This window comes from Monomorium pharaonis, chromosome 2 (assembly GCF_013373865.1).
Source record: "Monomorium pharaonis isolate MP-MQ-018 chromosome 2, ASM1337386v2, whole genome shotgun sequence".
Classification (NCBI taxonomy): domain Eukaryota; kingdom Metazoa; phylum Arthropoda; class Insecta; order Hymenoptera; family Formicidae; genus Monomorium; species Monomorium pharaonis.
The window spans coordinates 32960682-32982242 of record NC_050468.1 but is presented as its reverse complement, the minus strand read 5'-3'; the positions used below and the strand labels follow the sequence as shown (position 1 = coordinate 32982242).

Sequence of the window (21561 nt, the reverse complement as noted above, 5' to 3'; positions counted from 1 at the left end):
TTTCCAAAAAATAACTTCTGACTTGGTTGGAGCGGCGTTTGTTTAAAGTACGGCCCCTTGTATGACCTCTTAAAAGAAAAAAATGCCATATTCCTCAAACTTTGTCAGATGATAAATATTATATTAATAAAGCATTATTCACAATTTAAACAAGTTTGTAAGACCTGTTCAAAAGTTATTACAATTTGAATTTTAACATCCCATACAGTACACATCTTTCAGAAAGCTTTCTGTAAGAAGATATATTTCAGAAAGCTTTTTAAAAAATGTGCTGTATGGGATAGGTTCTTATGGGAATCCATCAAGTTTCACTATTTTTTCAACTTTATTTGAGACATAAATGTAGAAGAAAATATTGTATACTTTTAAAAAATTAGTGCAAAAATGTTCTAAAGAAAAAAAATTTCCAAAAAAATGTTTTTATAGCTCTTAGAAACAAAGATAACCGTTATTTGATAAAATATCAATATAAATATTACTTTCCAGTAAAGAATATCTTCTTAAATATGTTAATTAGCTTCATATTACGTTTCTTAAACTTTCGACAGAGATCTTACGGGTTATACAACATTAAATCACGAGTTATAAAATATCGTCATTACAAATATTGTTAATTAACATACAGCGTTATGCAGCATTTTATTTAACATTTCTAATATACATTTACAGATAACCTTAAAGTTTTATTGTTTAAAATTGAAAAAGAACAAAATTTTAATAACTTGATTTTTAACAATTTAACTTAATTTTTATCTTTTCCTAAAACATATTTAAAAAATTAAATTAAGATTTAAGTTATTAATTTATATACAGGTTGTCCCAAAACATGTGGGTCAACGCTCGTAAAAAGGTAGAAGAGATCGAAATGAACGTAAAAGTCCAATATGGTCTTGAGTTAAGTCCACCAATAATCAAGATATTAACGTATGGAATCTGCAAATAATCTAATTAATTTCTATCGTAATTGTGAAGTAAATTAATGAAAGGTTATCATACATTCATAATAAATTTTTTCTTCCGTGTTATGGCTCGAATGGATCGAGCTTTTCCCTCGGCACGATCTCATTCGCATAATTTTAAAAATACTTAAAAATTATTGGTGGACCTAACCCAAGACAATATTGGACTTTTATGTTCATCTCGATCCCTTCTACCTTTTTAGCGTTGACCCACATGTTTTGGGACTGTATATCAGAATAAACAAAAAAACCGCAAAGTAAATGATTATAACAAAAAATATCGAGATCCAGACTATATATGTAGAAGTTAAAAAGCAAATTGTTGACAAGATGTTTTAAGCACTACAATTTGTTGATATTGCAATAAATTATTATAAGCCTCTATTATTATTACGTATTAATTATTTATTTATTTCTCAAAATAAAAATTTCTTAAAAAACGAAATTTCTAAATTAAACATGTTGAATATAAACTTAAAAAATTTCACTATCTTGATATAATTTAATTGTGCAAAATTTTCATCTTATTTTTTTTAAGAAGAAAGCCTGCTGCAAAAAAAACATTTAATAATTTTTCATGATAAATTTCATGATAAATGTTGGATATGTAAAATTTGAAATAATGATAATAAATCATTATAAATCGGACACAAAATGTAGATATGACATCACTTTTCAATGTTGTTGAACGTATATATATCTTTCTTTAATAAAAGCCATTGACGAATAAATAATTAACTTCTCCTTAATTATCTTTATTTGGTGACCATTTTCATCACTCAATCATCACAATTCATATTCCTACATTAAAATTAGATGTATAATCAGTAAATAGTGATTATTGATTAACAATAGTAATTATAATTATCCACATGTTAATGTCGTACCATATTTGAATTGTTGAATTATATTTCAATTAACATCAATGGTAACATTTATTTCCTACAAGAAAATCCGAATTTTTTAATTAATTTTTTAATTAAACATAAGTATAATCGTGAATTATTATAATGGCCATGCTATATTTATCAATCTGCGATAACATTGCAAGTAATTTTAATTTGAGTTTTCGATTTTTCTTGTATTTTTTTATACTCTCCGGTAACGTCCCACATTAATGCTAAAAGAGACAGAATTATTTTAAACTTTTACTCTAACAAATATCAAAAGATTGCTCTTTCGTTTAAGTAATCATCTTTTGTTCTCGCTTAAAATTTTACACCTTATAATTTCTTGTCTTGTTCTGCAAACGTAATAAATAGGGGGAAAAATTAAGAGACTTTTATATTGTATGTAATTGCATTTCTATCTAAATGGACTGCTACGACATACATATACGTATAAATATGTCGATCCTTTCAGACTTATATATAATATTATACATATATTAACCCTAGAAGACAAAACTGAATCTGTCTTCAAAAACAAAATCGGAGTAAAACATCATCCCAAACTTAACGGGGATCTCAACCCTTTCTACAAGCAGTAAATTAATAATCAAGTAGTGCATTTTTTTCGTTTTTTACGAAGAAAACGATGATATATATAAACATAATGTTTTTTGTCAGAGAAGTATCGAAAAATCCACTTAAGGCAAAAGAAACACGAAAAATGTGTGAAAGTGAGTGTAATTTGAATTTCGTTTGGATTGATATGCATCCTTTTGTCTTCTAAGGGTAATAACCATAAACTTATTTAAGAATATTCTAGCAGTTTTAATTTGGGCGAATTGAAAAAATCTTATTTTAAATCTGTGTGCTGAAAGCAAATATTTTCTTGTAACTTATATTTTATATACAACTCAATTAATCAGAGTATTATCGTCTGTTTTATAGATGATATCAAAGGAGAAAAACGATATGAATCATTGAAATAAATCTAACTACACTAGCATAAGATTACAAGTAAATCTCAGAGTTATAATTGAAGTTTTGCTGAAGTGAGAGTTCAAAATATATATGTTATTCCACTGCTACATGTATGTTTAATGTTCACTTAAATATAAATCACTTTGTAAAATTATAAGTATAATAAAATTCACACGTAATATATATTAATTCATGCAAGAAAACTGAAATTGATCTCCTGAAATCGCACAGATTTATATTTTACTTTAAACTCACATTGTTTTTTTTCGTAATGACATTATAAGTTACATGTAACAGGGTTACATTTAAATTTTCTATTTCCAAAATTGACTATCTCCAAAAGATCTATGTCTTTTAGAATATGGAAACATATGTATAGATGTGGTGGAAACGCTTCAAATTATTTCTTCAATCTATTATTCTCGTGTCCATAATTCATTTATTTAAAGTGAGCACTTGATACTACGCTACATTAACGATAATAAACTTAAGTTAATCTTAAAAGATAGTATTTTTTTGAAATATGTGATTTACGTCCCTTCAATCTTTTCAGCTGCTCAGATTTTCTTTTTCCCCCAACATTATATATCCAAAATACTTACATGTCTATGATTTTCTAAATAAAACAAAGAAATAAAAATTAAAATGTTGAAGTATGTTAAAATTATTAGGTGTACAAATGTTAATTCTCAATCCCTGCATTTAATAAACTGCAGCACCTATTCAAATATTTTTTCTCGCTATATAGTCATTTTAATACGCCACCCTTAAGCTTTAAGGGCCAATTGTTTTAGTTTATTGGGAAATTTACCCGACTTATTATCTATCTGTATTTGTTTAGAAAGAAAGAGACATATATTTATCTGATAGATAAGTTTCCCAAGAAGTTGAAACAACTGGGCAAAAACAAGGTATAGTAGTTGTAACGGTGCTGCTAATGTAACTTCAAGAAACAGTAGAATGTCGTTTGAAAAACAGCATCAGAGATACTGTCTCCTTTTCGCGTTCCAACTAAAGAGGAATGCCAATAAGGCTAAGAAAATAATTTACTCGGTCTTAAATAAAAGTGCTGTCTTATAGCAGTGCTGTGTCTTATAGCACGTGTAAAAAGTGGTTCCAAAAGTTTCAGAATAGCAATTTCAATTTCTAGGATGAAGAATGTTTTAAACTGAAGAAAAAAATCCTTATCAGATTCAATTAAAGCATACAATTGCACTTGCACTCAACAAATCATTTTAAAACATCTACATAAGCGTTTTTTATAATTAAACAACGTATTTTCTTTAAAAAGGCTGAGAATTAATTTATACAGCTAATATATAATAAAAAATTGATAAAAAGCAAAAAAATAAACTTATCACATATTTCATAGTTTATACAACGTATTTTAAATTTGAACACATAAAATATATTTTTTCGTAAAGTTGATACTATCGATACATTTAAAAGTTTGCGTAAAAATTAAATATACTTTTAGCTTAAAGAGAATTTTTTGTAGTCATGCGATAAAAATTGATACTGTCAATACATTTAAAAGTTTGCGTAAAAATTAAATATACTTTTAGCTTAATCACAATTTTTTGTGGTCATGCGATAAAAGTTTTTAGATTAATAATTATAACCAAATTAATCTTTATAATTTACTTGAATACAAATTATTAAAATACAAAAAATAATAAAAAGCTTTACTATTAGATCAAGAGTTGACTAATCAATATATAATTATTGTTATAGTATAACTTAATTACTAAATATTATATTGATATTCTTTAAATATTTTGCGTGATCTCATCCCAATCCCAAATAGAATTATTGAGCAGTAATCTTATTATGCAATCAGTATTTTAATTTCCTTCAGGTCAGGGAAAACATTTAACATTAACATATTAATACAGTCGTACTTGCTACATCCTGGAGTAAAATAATGACATTTGTCAAAAAACATGCATTCAAATATTTCTTCTAATGTAACATTGTCACTCTTATATGACAACATTGTAACATGCAATCTGTCTTTAAAATGTTAATATCTCGTTTCTTCGATTGCACTGTTAATTCATTATCATCTTATTGCAAAGTGGAATTACATTATTAAAAAATACTATAGATAAAAATATACCTAAAGAGAAATGCTTTTTGAAATTGTAATCTTAAATAAGTGTAAAGTTTTAAATTCCGATTGAAATAAGTAAACCGCAACAGCCAGTATATAGAATGTTGGGAGAACACCACAGCATGAACTTGTAAACGATAAGATTAAAAGAGGGAGAGATGGAAAGAGAGAGAATTTCTCGCCAAGTATCTCGGCAATTTGTTTCAGGCTGAGCTGACTTATGCAGTTCGTTGGATGATGTGAATTCCGCTATCTGTGTGTACAGGCGACGACAACTCGCCAACTTTCAACGCGAACGCCGCCTGCTCGAAAGGTTTCTGCATCGCGCCCCGACTGAAAGGTCCAAGATCACCACCGCGCTTTGCCGAACTGCAATCGCTGTACTTGGTGGCGAGTTCAGCGAACGTTGCTTGACCAGACACAATTTGTTCTCTATAGGCTGTTAACAAGATATTTTTCACAGTAATCAGCAACAATAAAAAATGCCGAATAACTCAGTGCTAAAGCAGTTGCCTATCAAAAAAGATCCAAATTCCAGAGCTTTGTTATCTCGCTTATATAACATTAAAAATTTTTGAGTGGAAAAAATTCCACTTTGACAGAATTAAAGTTTACATAAATGAATCTCATAATAACGAACTAAACAAATCCAACTGCATTGACTCTCAGAAGACAAAAATCTCCAAATAGTCATAACAATAAATAAATTTCAAACCTACAAAAACTAAGCAAGAAACACAACCATTTTCTCTATAAAAATTACAATTGTAATAAAAGTTAGGAGCTTTAACCTACCTAGGACAGTGATGTTCAATAGGACAAATATAGCGATAAATAGAAAAAATATTTGATATTACATGGTCAATATGTTAAAAGAAATTTTTATCGTTAACTCAAATGACTTAAAATCAGAAATATATATATATCTGATATCTGCTACAAGTCACTAGATGTTTGTGTGTACAATTGTTTAAATTTACAATCACCAGCATATATTGCTGCAAAACACAGTTCTTAATTGAAATATGTAATATTACAAATTAAATTAATTAGCAATTTAATATCTTTAATGATAACAAGCATCTATAAAAGCTTTCTCTTACTTAAATCCCTGTGTTTCAAAATTGACAAATTTATTGACGCACAATATACACTGGTGGTTGTAAATTTAAATAATTAATTATATATACAAATGTTTAGAATTGGCTTGTAGCAGCAATATTAGATATATATATTTCTGATAATCAATATGATAATAAATAATTGTCAATGATAGAATATTGCAAAGATGTTAACTTACATTTAACCAACTCGAGAGCTTCGTCCTTTGACCTAGTAATGTTCTCCTCTCGCCAAGAAGAAGGTCGTCGAGAACCTGAATGTTTCACAAGTAGATGAGAACACTGTACTTCTTCAGGTCCATCTGGCTTGCCATTACCAGATGGATCCGCTGGTTTATCTGGCCTATCCCACTGACTTTCCTTGGTATAAATATTTAAATAATAATGTTGACCTACAAAAATTTCATTAATTTGAAGTAGAAAACTAAATATTAATATTATTATATAAAATATTAATATAATATTATTATTGTATATATATCTAAATAAATCTAAATATATCTAAATATATATTATCTAAATGTTATTAAATCTAAGAGTTATTGCCAGTCAGCAATCAGTAAATAACTGTTAAAAAATATATTAAATATAACTTCACAAAATAATAAATTGCAAATTAACGTTTCACATTTAATTTTCATCCAGATTTGATCTGAAATAATCGCGCATTAACTTCTAAGGGAATTAATTTAATATCTCCGATATTTCACTAGCATGTCGATACAAGTTAAAATTAATACATCGACAAAGTATTGACAAAAAATTGAATAGATAATAACGATTACGCAGGATAGTCTTTCCAGCCGCATTCCGAACCGGAGAGATGCGGCTGCGACTGTGCCCGGCGTTCGATCTCTCAATCTCTCATTGCTTAAAAAAAAATTCCTAACCGACCACGATCGGTGGTGCATGTATCGAGGACGAGCGTATGACATGGGAAACGCTCAGCGAAACGAGGGTATCGAACGCGGCGAATTGATCGGCGTCGGCGAAATGCCATACGGCGAGGGTGAAATACGAGATCCTGGGAGCGCGAACGTTCTCAAGGGTGGCCGCCGTCGTTCGTCGCGCCGGGGTATCGCGACCGCGAGGATCTGCGATTCACCTCGACGTACCGGTCGATCTGCTGAGGCGTTTCTCCCATCCCGCTGGTAGCTCTTCGTCCGCCATTGTCGCCGTAGTATTTTCGGAGTCCTGTGTTTTGCCGCTCTCTCTTCTTCCCCGGCACTCTTCGCCCGCACGCACGTCAAACGCCGCAACACGCCGCCGCCATCGCGCTGAACATCGCGCGCGCCGGCGCAGCTGCTGCCAACTGTGCTGCCAATCCCCTGGCGGCGAGGAGCGGAAATTCACCAGGGACTTTACGTCCGTTGTAGCGGAATCACCACTGATGGCACTGCCGGCACTGACGCGAAAACGGAGTGAATGTCACTTCGGTTTGTTAGATGTGCGGTTGGAGAGGTTACCTGGATCCTGCGTGACAAAATTTTGCTGCTTTCGTGTACATGGAACATTTATGCATTCTTCAGACGCACAAGAAATTCCGATAGCATGATGACCAGGACGCTTTTACGTTTAGGCGACACGAGCAGATGGTGCGACGGACTTTTAATTTTTATTATGAGGCATTACTCTTTTTTTTTAATTTCTTGCACTATTTCACTATTTTTACCTTCTTTCCCTTGTCCCTAAAAAAAACCTAACATATATTTCTAACAAACATCCAGTAATCTGAGATTTTCTATTTGTATAAAATTATGATGAAACTTTCTGCAAGATTGGCTAAAAGATTATCTTATAAAGGAGTATATTATCTTTTGATACAAGACTATCTCACTCTTTATATTTGCTACTACATAAGATGATTCTTAATTTATATCTCTTGACTCATATGTATATTTTAAAAGATAAATTTAGAACTGATACACAAGATATAATTCTATTGAATTTATAATGAATTTTAAAATAATATTATAATTCATAATAGATAATTTATAATTAATTTATTGTAATTTGATGTCACTCATGTTTACAATGATAAAACAGCTAAAAATAGCTTTGCTAAATTTATATTTTCCATAATATACATATAAAAATTATAAAATTATAATTTATAAATTCGTTACAGTATCTCACACAGAATGGGAAGATCTTATAAATACTTGTTAAAATCACTTGTTCACATATTATTAAATTGATAATTAATTTAATATTGTGATACTACTATTCTGATTCATTTTAAGAATTATGTTTCAAAACTTACAATAACAGCACACAATTTAAAAAAAATAGAAAATTACATAAAATTGACCATAAGATCCTATGATCATTATTGATTTTTTTATGATTTTAATGGTGTTATATACACACACACATATATATATATATATATTAAATTATATATATATATATATATAATGTATTATATTTTTACTCATATTTAACATTTCTTCTCTTTGTATTCTATGCTTCATCTCCTAAAATAAAAATACTTTGTTAAAAATTATATTATATAATTATATTGTAATTTTTTATACTTGAAATATATACTTATTTAAAATCCTAATGTGTTTTATATAAAATTGTAGTGTCTTTACAACTGCGCAATACTACAGGCCCAAAATGCAAGTACTACACTATAGACAAATAAGAAGCTTAAAGAAGTCGCAGATCTCCTTCAGATCAGAGTCTCCTTTTCCTAATTATGTTGAGTCTGGGACTGTACCACCTACACGGTTATTAAAGCATCTTAGTTTCACCATCATGGTAAATAAATAAAATTTGCTCTTCTTACAAGCTCTTTTAAAAATAAACAAACAAAAAATTTGCAATTGTAACCATAATGTTTCATTTGTGTATGAAAAAAGAAATTAAAAATTGAAATATAAAAATTAAATTATTAATTTCTTTTTTTTTTACTTGAAAACAAAATAAGTATTTATAATATGTGTGTGTGTGTGTGTGTGTGTGTGTGTGTGTGTGTGTGTGTGTGTGTGTGTGTGTGTGTGTGTGTGTGTGTGTGTGTGTGTGTGTGTGTGTGTGTGTGTAATATATATATATATTTTTTTATATATTTATATCATATACATAATTGTATGTAATTAAATTCTATTTCTAATATTATCAACATTTATTTTAAAGTAAAAAAAGGAGGAAATTAATATATTTTTTAATTAAATTTTTATTTGACGCGCGCGCGCGCGCACGCACACACACACACACAGAGATTCTAAAGTATCTTCAAATAAACAATCATATTAACATTTTGTTTCATTAGTTTAGTGGAGCCTCCATAATGGGTGCTGCAATTTGGGAGTATGAGCGCATCAGAAACCAGACATACCAATTAATTCACCGTTACAGACAGTTTCGAGTTAATGTAAGTATTATTTGGAAAAGTATCCAATATATGTACTTTTTTATGTATACAATAATGCATTGGTTAGCGAACAGGATGGAGGGCCGAAATTGAGACGTGGTGGCGAAATTTGACTGAAGGACAAAAGATATTTGTACCTATATGTTTTATAAATGCAGTTGTATTCCTGGCTTGGCGAATGCCGGCATTGCAAAGAACAATGGTGCGTTATTTTTCCGTCAATCCAGCTTCCAGTAAGTGATACTCGCAGTCTCTAGTAAAACTAACGCAAAAACTCATAGCAATTATTTGTTTTTTGAATTGTTTATAAGCATTGATTAGGACAATTCTCATTTTAAGGTATGTCATGCTGGTCTATGGTGCTCGCCACTTTTTCACATTACTCCTTATTCCATCTGGCTGCAAACATGTTTGTATTGCACAGCTTCAGCACAATAGCTGTGGCGGCATTGGGGAAGGAGCAATTTGTGGCTCTGTATTTATCGAGTGGAGTGATTTCCAGCTTCGTTAGTAACGTGTATAAAACTGTGTTTAGAATACCAGGCTATTCTCTAGGAGCGGTAACTACTAACTTTATTTTGAAGAGTAGTAAACATTTTATGTATTGTATATATTTTGAAAATTTTCTAAAAATATGTGATAGATTTTTTGTATGTCTATACGCCTGTTCTTTTTAGCTGAGCTTTTTGCTTTTAAAAATTAAAAAGATATATTTAATATCCTTGTTATGAGCCAATACTGGATGTTCGCATGCATAATTTATTGTTTAAAATTAGTACATATGAACAACGACCAATTTTTGACAGTCTTCAAATACAGTTCTTTAGCTTGATTATGTAATGTTACAAATTAAATTGACAATTTAATATTTTTAATGCTAATAAGTATCTATAAGATTTCTCCTTCCATTGAACCTTAGAAAAAAATTTATCTTTCTTCCTTTTCTTTTCTCATTGGAAGGAAAAAGGAAAAATTATGAACACAAGAAGTTTGGGTAAAAAGAACAGATCTTGTGTATTTTTCTATTAGAGATCTACCGTTATAATTTCAACTTTCAACAATTTTTTTAAATTTTAGTCAGGAGCGATTTTGGGTATTATTGGATTTGTTTGCACACAATATCCTGATATACGACTCAGTATCATTTTCCTTCCAATGTTCACATTTACTGCGGGTATGGTAAGTATCCCATTTTATTCAAATTTTAAGAATAAATGCAATAACAGAAAATAGTATTATATATATTTTTGTGATATAATCATATTTATTAAATTTTTTACTTAGGCACTCAAAGGATTAATAGCTTTGGATACTGTTGGTTGTATCTTAAGATGGAAATATTTTGATCATGCTGCGCATTTAGGTGGTGCGTTATTCGGAATGTGAGTTTGATTATACTTGTGTGTAATTCAAAATACAATTCTTATATAAAATATGCAACTTATGCACGTATATTTTAGGAATTCAAAAAAAGTAAAATATCTACATAAATACTCACATTTTAAAAATGAATAGCACTAGATAATTTTTCTAGTAAAATAGTTTCAGTTTGTCAAAAGATAATATAAATTGTTTTTTTTTTTTTCTGAAAATTGTAGATTCTGGCAAGCATGGGGCAGCGCTTATATTTGGCAGAAACGGGAACCCCTTTTGACTTTCTGGCACGAGCTCCGTGAACCTCGAAGATCACAATAATAGTTCTCTTTTTTTTTCTAAATCTAAATTTTAATTTATTATATTGTTTATAGAAAGAATATTATATTTTATGCATAAAGTGTAAAATTTTGATTATCAAGGATAAATTTGCTAAAAAAATTTAAGATACAGACTATAGATTGTGTTATTTATACTCTTTTTACATGTGATGAAAAAAATATAAATTTATCGCCCCTTAAAAAAAACAATACGAGAAATATAGAATTTATATTAACACTATGCAAAGTTTTATTGACTCATTTGAAAACAAGTAATCTTTTTAAGTATCTTAAATTTATTTCAATATATAATCTCCATTATACATATATAGGCGTAAAAGAATAAATCTTGTAAAAATGTAAATTATGATTATATCAAAGTCCTAATGTTTTTAACAATAAAAACAATCGTGTGTGTATGTGTGTGTGTGTGTGTGTGTGTGTGTGGATACAGACCTCTAACTTTTAAGATATTTCATATGATGCTTGAAGTGATCTTCAATAAATGTGGTTATAAAATAGTAGCTGTGATCATAACCATCTTGAAATCTGAGAGTAAGCGCGATGCCGTTATCCTTCGCAGCATTTAGTAGATTCTCTGGTAATAATTGATCTTTTAAGAATTTGTCTTCCTTGCCCTATATTTTCATTAATAAATTTTGTTATACACAATTATGAATTTAAATTATGTAAAAAATTAATGTTTATTTCTATCAACATAGATTAATTTTGATCTCATTTTAACTTTTTCTAATTCTTAGAACTACAAGAGAAGATAAAGAGCAAGTTAAATTGAAATCAAAGTTAATTTGCATTAATGGAAATAGATAAAAAAGTCAAATGCACTAGAGTGAATATAAACATATGTTAGAGATAAAATACATGTATACATGTGTGTTAGCAATTAAAAATTATTAGAATTAACCTGATCAATTAAAATGTCCAAAGGTGGACCATTATATTTTTTTGCGAGTTCCGTGGCATCCCATTCCTTCCATACTGCATTATCCTCTGAGCCACCCAGGTATCCTGAGAAGGCTTTCTTTCCCCATGGACACAAGATTGGATTACATATGGGTGCAAAAGCTGAGACTGTCTTGAACTGTCCAGGGTTTTTGAGGGTGCAAATTAGAGCGCCGTGTCCTCCCATACTGAACAAAAGAAAAGACGAAGCATTTTAAAGATATTTCAAAATGTTTCTGCAAATTATTTTTTGTACCTATGGCCCATTATGGACTGTCTAGATGGCAAAATTGGAAATTCCTTGTTGATCAAAGTTGACAATTCTTTGGTGATATAGCTGTACATCCTATAGTTCTTTTTCCATGGTTCGCATGTCGCGTCCACATAGAATCCCGCGCCAGTCCCAAAGTCATAGCTGTCATCCTCGCCAGGAATATTCAATCCTCTTGGACTGGTGTCGGGTATGACGAGGAACACGCCATGATCTGCAGCGTGTTTCTGTGCTCCAGCCTTTTGACTGAAATTAGCTTCGGTACAAGTGAGACCGGACAACCAGTAGATAACTGGTACCAGCTCCTTCTCAGCCTGCGGTGGTATATAGACAGCAAATCTCATCTGGCATCCCAATTCTGTACTGTCAAACCATCACAATCGTATTTTCTTTCAGTATGTGCTAAATATTTCAAAATAAATTTAGGAACATAAATCCTTAGGGATTCCTAATACTTTTCTTTTACTACGTATAAATCGTATATTTTGTATATTTACCTGTTGTGTGTATACACCTTCTGCCATCCTCCGAAAACTTTACTGCTCTCAACTTCTGTTAATCCAGACATCTGAAAATTATATTGAAACCTTGATAAGCAATACTGTCTTATATCTAATTGAATATTTTATTCGCCGACAAGCCGATACAAATAGGTTGCGCAAAGGTTAGAATCAGATAGGATTAGGTTAGAGAAAGGATGATTAAGTAGAATAGTAGATATATATATAGACCATCAATATCCCTTTGACATAATTATTACAAATGCAAATATAATTAACAGTACATAATTTAACATAATATTTTCACAAAAAGCTTAGAGCGATATAAATAATAAATATATGCTTCAAGAAGATTCATTAATTATTTGCAAAAAATATAGAAAACCAAGAAAATTAATATATAAAATCTTTTTGTATAAGACATTACTATTTCACAAGTACAAACCATCTTCTAATTTTTTCAGAAGGCTTTACTTACTTTATATCTATCTCCGAAATATGCGGACGATATACTTGCGGATTTGACCGAGCTGCTTGTGAACTTACAAGAGATGCAATATGTTACTTTTAACATTAAAAAAAAGATATACAGTACAATCGTTATTTTCGAGAACTTTCATGCGCACGTGTTTACAACGTGGTGCGATAACACTTTCTTGATACGATAATTACTTACATATTATCGCATTTGATATTTTTTTTGTTATAAATAGAGGAATAAGAAAACAGATATGCTTGTGACAGAGTTGTGTAGGTGAGATCTATCGTTGCCTAATCTTAATTATTACATTGTCAAAACTATTATCACGATTTTTTCTGCGATTGTTGCTTTTCGTATAAGATAGTAGATCGCTTCGGCAAAGCGAGAGATCCTTTGGATGCAGGATCACGCTTCATAGTTTTTTTCGATGCGTTGCCTGCTGCTAAAATCAAATAAAATACGAATTAATAATTATTGAACTACAATAAAAATCAATTTTATTGGAATTTTCTTCTTTCTCTTTCTAATCATTTTGACCATATAAATGTCTAAAGAAAAGTATAGAGAGATATTCAAAGTAGTTTTATCGTCAAACAAAAATCCTGAAATAAAGTTCAATTTTTTGATATAATATTTTGTTCGGATATTATTTATATATTTCTTAAATCGGTTACCAGCTATTTCTGTGAGAAAGATTAAATGAACTATAGATTGTTAAACATTGCACATGAAACGTAGATTCTTTTACAACTCTTTAAGTTCGTATTTTTTTAACTTATGTACCTGAGATTTTTCATAAAAATTTTCCAATATATTCTTTAAACAGTAAAAAAATTTTTTTTATGTTGCCGGTCACTTCGATTTAAAAAAATTATTTAAATTGTTAAATTTGAAAATTTTCACTTCTGCAATACTATAACTCGACGCTTATCATAATGTAGACTATGTTTTTCAATTAATCATCTTGACACCTAACGCCAGGGCTCTATATCTGTATTGTGAGGAAAAAAAACAAAAAAATGTAAAATTTAAATGGATTTTTCTTAAACATCCATCCTACGTAATAAAACTACTTTAAATCTCAATAATTTTTAAATCTAATACACTCACGCTCCTCAAATTGCAGCTCTATTTTAACTACGCTGCCAATACTCTCTCTCGACGACGTAAAAGCGCTCATACGACTCGTGCTTTTCAAAGGCTGATCTATCGAGCCTGTGGAACTACCGCAAGGACTAATAGGCGATTTAATTGATGGAGGAAAGGTTGGTAATTCGATGTCTTTGGCCATCAGCAATTTTTTAACATACGCCTCGGCCTCCACGTGGCGAATCGTGAACTCCGCGATGTCCTGAAGAACCAATGCGTTTTGCTCTTGAAGCTCTCGCAGCTCCACTTCCCTCTGGAAAACATCTCAAGATAAAATCGTCAAGGAGCATTTACAGTAGATTTTTATCATTTGTCACCTACTTGTTGCAGAAGCACAGTGTCATCCCTCTTAGAGATATATAAATTTTGTATGTCCTTCTGTGCTTTACGCAGGCTCTTATCTGCTCTGGAGATCTTCTCTCCTTGTTCCGTAGTCTGTTTCTCAATACTCGATAAGTAACGTTCTTTATTTTCCTTTTCTTCCTTTGCCTTCTCGATATCGTTGAGCAATTGAATATAATTATTCTGCGCTTTCTGCCCGATAAAATTGATTTATTGATACTTTATATTATTAATTAAATTTATATTATTATTATTACTTTTAGTATAATTAAATTTACTCAGTACGCTTAGTTTAACACTTGGCACACACTAAATATTTAACAGAAATCTTTCATGGTGCAGAAATAATATATAACTAAAATACACAATTTTGTTGCACACACAATTTTTATTTTTCATTTATTTCTATTATTTTGTTCAAACGCATACAACTTCTGTCACGATATAAGTACCATTTTATTTATGTAACTTTTTATCGTGTCGATTTTTTTATAAATATAAGAAGGCTCTAGTGTGTGCAAAATACCTGCAGTTCATCGAACAAACGTTGCAGCTGCGTTTGCTTTTGCAATAGGTTCTGTCGCGCGTTATGCATCTGCTCGTCAAGTCTTTTCTGCTGCGTCCATTCGGGTGCGTCTTGATCAACCGCGCTTATACTGTCCTTGTACTTGTCATTGCATACGTTCACCACCCGCAACGTGTTCTCCATGCTACGTATTTCCTGCTCGGTTCGCCTGATAGCTTCGTCCAGCTTGTCGCCTTGCTCTCGCAGCATGTATCGTTCTTGAGCGCTTTGTATCTTCAAGTACGCGGTGCTCATCGTCACCCCGTCTGGGGTGGCGCCCATCGTCGCGATGCCGCTGTCGTATCGCGCTTGCAATTGCCGTATCCTGCTCTTCCTCTCGGAAATAGCGGCGCGCAGCTCCGAGCACTCGTTACCGGCGATCCTCTTCTGCACGGTGAGTGCCTCTTTCTGCGCCGCAATCTCTGCCGCGCGTTCCTTAAGCGCCTACGAAGATAAATGAATGATTAATAATTATTGAAATAAGATAGAAATTTGAGAGTTTGAAAAATTTATTTGGTAACAAATTAATAATTTTTCCTTTCTTATTTGTAATTATTTCGATGTAATTGTCTATAAAAGAAATGGAGATAAATGAGGTAGGACTTTACAATTTACTATTGCATCAAATGTAATCGATTTTATTATATAAATTATATAAATTATATATATATATATATATATATATAGATTATAGTTAATTTTGTTCATTCTAACAAAGTGAGTCTGGAAATAACTTACAGCTTCGAGATGAAGACGGTACTTCTCCAAATCATAGACTTTATCGCTCACGTTCGACGTCATTCGCTCGAGCTGCGACACCCGAAGGCGCATTATATTTTCTTCCACTTGTCTTTCTTCATTTCGGGATTGCGCAATCTTCAATCGCTTTTCGCCTCCATCTAATAGCAACAACAGGTCCTGCTTTTTGCTTCGTAATCGTTCAAGTTCTTCATTTTCGTTCGACAAGCAGTTGGATACTTTTCTCATATCATGCTATAGATAAAAATCAGGATTAAGTATTTTTATTCGAATAAATTTTATTATCAATTATTTTGGCCAATTAATATTTTACGCGCTGTAAAAAATATATAAAATATATTAGATTTCACCTCTAAATTGACGATTTGAGTTTGCAGTAACTTAGATGTGGCAGTTTTTTCTTTCAATGTAGTCTGCAACTCTTCGATTCTCGTTTGTTTCCTCTCGACTTCACTCTTGTCGTGTTCGTGTCCTCTGATACGTTCAAGCTTCATCTCGCACTTTTGCAGACTGAAGTCCACTTGATAAAGAGCTTCCTTCTTCTCCTCTAGAAGTTTGCTCTCCTTTAAGAACAAGGTATTGAACAGATCAACCTTCTTGTGTTCGCCCTGCATTTCCATCTGCAGAATCTTTCTTTCACTCTCCAATTCTACAATCTTCTTCGTTGTACGTAAAATCGCGGCTTGCAAACGATTCAATTCCTTGACGATAGCGGATCTTCGTTTCTCATCGTCCTGAAAGGAGTTACTCAAATAAGTTACTTTTTCCTCTATTCAAAAAAATCTCTTGTTATATATATTGAAATCAATTTTTTTAATTTAAATGGTTTTTGTTAGCATCTTGAAAATTGATCTATTTCTTCATAATAGTAATACATAACAGAAATATATATATATATATATATATATATATATATATATATCTAAAATAAAAAATATATATCTTATAATTGAATATATAATAAAGATATACCTCGATCATTTTTTCCAAACGTTTCGTTCTTTCCTCGACGTTTAACTTTTGATTTTCAATCTCTTCCAAAGTCGTCATTAAATCGTTAATTCGCTTTTTGCAATCGTCCACCTTTATATGCTTGTTCTCGATCTCGATTCTTTTGCGTTTCGTATTGACTCTAATTTGCTTTGTACGACGTGCCAATTCCCCTACTAATTTCTTCTGAGTACGAAGCTATCTCAATAATTTTTTATAAATGCATAATTATTTAGTAAAGTTGAGAAAGACAGGTAGATAAAGTAGTTACGTTAAATTAGCACACAATAATTTACACAACTAGACTTATAATTTTGTGGAAAATATAATCTAATTTTTCTTCTATCGCCTTTACCTCGACATCGTAGATGTCAATCGTCTCTGTAATTTTACGGCGCTTTTCTTGGACTGAGCCAAGTTCCTTTTCCGATTGTTTAATCAACTCCTCTAGCTCCTTATTGTTTACAACTTGATCCTTTAAAAATTGCTGTACTTCTTCAAGATTGCTCTTTTTTTCCCTGCTGATCTCTCGCAACGTTTCAATTTCCTGTAACGATTTATATTTTATACTCGGACAGGGGAGAATTGAGTAAGTTAACATTTTTAAGTTAATGGCTTATAAAATTATTTTAATTATATTATAAGTTGACCAAAAAATTAACTCATTTAAAAGTTGTGTTAAAATTAAGTTAAATGTTAATTTAAAAAATTATTATTAATATTAAATTAGAATGTTGTAATGTTTAACAAAAATCAAATCTAAGTAACAAAACATTACACTATATACTTTATAAATAAATGTATTATATAATATTATTTTATAAATAAACAAAATATTAAATTCATTTTATAAATAAATTTAATATTTTGTTTACATAAATTTATATGAAATAACAAAAAAATATTATTTTTTATGGCAATATATTTTTTCTTTTATAATTTTCTTCCTTTTAAATAGGTATATTATTAATTTACGAGAAAAATTAATAAATTACAGTTTGTGATTTAAAAATAACTAGTTGAAATTTAAAAAATTAACTAATTCCCAGCAAACACCAATATGTAACCGTGACATTGCTGCAATAAAACTTTTTTTATTAGTGACTACCCAACTCTGCTTATACTTGATACAAAATTGTAGAAACCAATATTCGTACTTTTAGACTATTTTGTATATCGTTGTCCCTCTGGCGTAGAACGTTAACGCTTTGCGTCCACTGATTTATCATTTGTTTGCGTTCTTTTAACGCTTCCATATACAGTTTTGTTGTACGGTCTAAAACGATCTCCATCTCTTGTACTTCGTCGACGGTTTTGACTATAGCTTGACGATAAATCTCAAGTTCCATGCTGAGTTTCTGCCGTTTCTGCTCCAATTCCTACAGATCAAATTATACTCCTGTAACTATAATGTATTATGTAACAGTAAAATTTCTTATATAAAGAAATCTGAATCAAAAAACCTTTCACTTATTTTTATTATCATTTTAAATCAAATTTGATATATTTTTAACTTCTAAATATATATCACCTAATATCATATTATACAATTATTAAATATTTTAGAGAATGCTATAATTATTATGGTAATGTTACGGTACAAGTACGAATTTTGATAATAATAATTTCAAAATTGCTGGAAAATTGCTACCCCAAATTGTAATAACACCAATTTGTCGACAAATATAAACTCAGCTGCTGTAATTACAGTAGCAATACACTTTATAACGCAAGTAATATACCAACAACAATGAAGACACATTACTATCCAGAGGTATGAATGTAAGAATTAATGTAAAAATTAAAATATAATAAGTACTTAAGAAAATTTTTGATTGCTAAAAAAATTTTAGTAAATTGAAATATTTCTATTCTAAATTTATTTTTCTCTTTAATATGTAAAATAAAGTAAAAAGACAAAGTTAAATATTTATAAGAGTGTAAACCAAAATAATTTCTTGTAATGCTCCCATGAGAATATTTATATGTGATTCTGAATATCATTTTGACACAATATTATTTTTATATCATATATTCTAATTGTTATACCTTATATTTTTGTGTATCCTGCTTCATGTAATCTTCTATCAGTTGATTATCCTCCTCCTTCCGTGCAAGCATCTCCTCCCATTTGCGTAAGCTATCCTCGTCGAATTGGACTATTTGTTTTGCTTCGACCAGTTTTCTCGTCATTTTAATCAGCTCTTTTTCTACGCTTGATACTCTGTAATTCACGTCCGCCCATTCTTTCTCAAATTCGCGCGCTTCTTGGCGCAAAGATGATTCGGTGTTGCCGCTTAATCGATACAGATGATCCTCTGTCTCCAGCTGGACCGAATGTTCAGTGATTAACTTTTGATTGAAGTCATGCCGCATAGTCAGATCACTAGTGTGCTTTCTGATCATCTTTAACCGTTCTTCGAGGTTCTCCAACCTTGCATTTAATGAAATTTTATGCTTTGTCTTTCTAGCAACCTAGGGACAGCAAATTTTTAGAATGCGTTTATTTCTTTTAAATTAATTCTTTTAATTAAATTAACTTTTATTCATTATCGTATAATGTAATTACTTTATATGATAATTGTCATATTATAATTATAGAAATGATAATTATACTTTTTGCTTTATTAATTAAGTGTAAAGATACTCAATTGTGATAAATATACATAAATATGTATAAAAAATAATAAAATCTCTTTAATTTCCAAAACATCTCAAAAATAATTTTTGCTTATATTTGCATATATAAGTATGCAAATCAAAGATGTCTTAAAACAAAATCTTTCTTTGTCCATAAAAATAGGTATAATTATTTTACAATCATATTTAATTCTTATTAGATTATAACAACTGCAATTTCTTATTTTCTCCTAATAGAAATATACCCGTTATTGAATATATTTTATACGTTTGTTTATTATTGCCAAAATTATTCAAAATATTTTGTATTATCACGTTTTCGCTAAAAAATTGTTTCAGCAACTTTTCTAATGAATCGAGAAAAGAATTATTCGTACAAGAGTGACTTCAATCAAACCCTGACTAACTTAAACAGCGATTAACTCGTTAAGTAACAGTAATATTTTATTAGCACAAAAAGAATTGCCAATCTGTAATTTCAAATAAAGAAAGTATAATTATATTAAAAATAACAAATTATATATATAATTAAAATTTTTGTTCTGCAATTCTGTCGTTTATTCTGTTGAATTAATTGCCGAGTCGATTAGAGTTCAGTCGAAGTCGAAGATATAATCAAGTCGAGACTCTAGCTCCTGTTTTTTACTTCTTCTTCCAGACGTTTATTCTCCTCGTTAGCTACGGGAATTCGGAAGCCGTCCTGCCATCCCAGCTGGCTTAGAATCACGTCTATATTACTCGTCTCCATGTGTCGTAATAATCAACCGCTAAATCGTTCGTGACAATTTATGACAGTGGCGAGATCCAACATCCAACCCAACGCGGCGACGTTTGTATTTGGTAGCTATAGTGACCGCCGACACATGCGCAAAAGGAAATCCACTTTTGAGTCGAAAATACGAAATAGAAAAAAAGAGTATTTTTAATTTTATTTTCAGTTATCTAATTACATTAGAGAATTTAGTAACTTTTATGATCTTTTTCTCTCTTTCTATAAAATTATATAAGTTAATTAAAATTCTAAATGTTCTGTAAGAAATTTATAATTTGATTTTGTCAGCTATATATATCTTATTGTTAATATAATATTTCTTTTACAATAATGATTTATCTAATATATTTTGTAGCAATTCTTAAGAATTGTTTATACAATTCTATTATCAATCATTACGCAATTGAAAAATGAAAAATGGACTGTAAAGGAAGATTGATTACGCTACAATCGTTTTATGAAAAATATCATTAAAGAAACTTTTCTTAATTGTATTCCATTTATGTAAAAAAATAAAATTAAAAATTAATATAATATATAAAATTTGTTCCATGGCTAGATCAGCAAACTTAACTAAAGCAAATAATTTAATTATTCGAAGAATTAAAAAGGCAATAATACAAAATGAAAAAAAGTTTAATTAAAATAAAAAAAATTTTATGTAAAAAATTCTACCAATATAATGAAATATAGCGTTTAGGTTTAGGTTAAAGTCATTATTTGTTTATTTTCCTTATTTTGGTAAAGCAGCGTTACGTTTTTTATATAAAATTTTTTTTAATTAAATTGATTTATTTTGTATTATTCTCTTTTTAATTTTTTGCGATTAAATTCTATACCCCGTTATATTTTCCAACTGTAAATATCAGATGTAGGCATGTAGGAAGAAAAGAGTTAAGAGACCGCAAGAGTGACGCTGGCGTCATCTGGCGACCTTCGGCTCCGATAGCGCATATCTACGATTACGACTACAGTGTGCATAATATATCCGTCAT

General features: G+C 30.2%; 4 protein-coding genes across 5 annotated transcripts; 1 reads left to right on the top strand and 3 right to left on the bottom strand.

The window, feature by feature from the left end:
• Positions 1–1693: 1693 nt before the first annotated feature.
• LOC105836721 (putative peptidyl-prolyl cis-trans isomerase dodo) lies at positions 1694–7356 on the bottom strand. The gene is made up of 3 exons (XM_012680952.3): positions 7177–7356; positions 6241–6453; positions 1694–5379 (listed from the first exon to the last, which is right to left on the bottom strand). Exons 1-3 carry the CDS (start codon positions 7229–7231, stop codon positions 5159–5161), a joined length of 489 nt encoding a protein of 162 aa, XP_012536406.1. The 5' UTR covers positions 7232–7356; the 3' UTR covers positions 1694–5158.
• Positions 7357–7448: 92 nt separating this feature from the next.
• Positions 7449–11375, top strand: LOC105836719 (presenilins-associated rhomboid-like protein, mitochondrial). Its single transcript, XM_036283468.1, has 8 exons — positions 7449–7656; positions 8650–8827; positions 9339–9440; positions 9508–9673; positions 9780–10000; positions 10518–10619; positions 10725–10822; positions 11039–11375. Exons 1-8 carry the CDS (start codon positions 7487–7489, stop codon positions 11133–11135), a joined length of 1134 nt encoding a protein of 377 aa, XP_036139361.1. The 5' UTR covers positions 7449–7486; the 3' UTR covers positions 11136–11375.
• Positions 11243–13617, bottom strand: LOC105836720 (S-formylglutathione hydrolase). Of its 2 annotated transcripts, XM_036283469.1 has the most exons (5): positions 13347–13617; positions 12866–12936; positions 12354–12731; positions 12060–12285; positions 11243–11772 (listed from the first exon to the last, which is right to left on the bottom strand). In XM_036283469.1, the coding sequence occupies exons 1-5, from the start codon at positions 13440–13442 to the stop codon at positions 11593–11595; spliced, it is 951 nt and encodes a 316-aa protein (XP_036139362.1). In that variant the 5' UTR covers positions 13443–13617; the 3' UTR covers positions 11243–11592. The 2 variants fall into 2 exon arrangements, with proteins under 2 accessions (XP_036139362.1, XP_036139363.1); XM_036283470.1 differs by lacking the exon at positions 13347–13617 and having other exon boundaries at positions 12354–12770; positions 12866–13022.
• A 28-nt stretch (positions 13618–13645) lies between these two features.
• On the bottom strand, positions 13646–21493 carry LOC105828726 (coiled-coil domain-containing protein 39). The gene is made up of 12 exons (XM_036283467.1): positions 21406–21493; positions 20441–20638; positions 19204–19629; positions 18312–18533; positions 17510–17701; positions 17137–17352; positions 16515–16898; positions 16144–16398; positions 15367–15849; positions 14820–15032; positions 14460–14751; positions 13646–13791 (listed from the first exon to the last, which is right to left on the bottom strand). Exons 2-12 carry the CDS (start codon positions 20540–20542, stop codon positions 13673–13675), a joined length of 2904 nt encoding a protein of 967 aa, XP_036139360.1. The 5' UTR covers positions 20543–20638; positions 21406–21493; the 3' UTR covers positions 13646–13672.
• Positions 21494–21561: the final 68 nt, after the last annotated feature.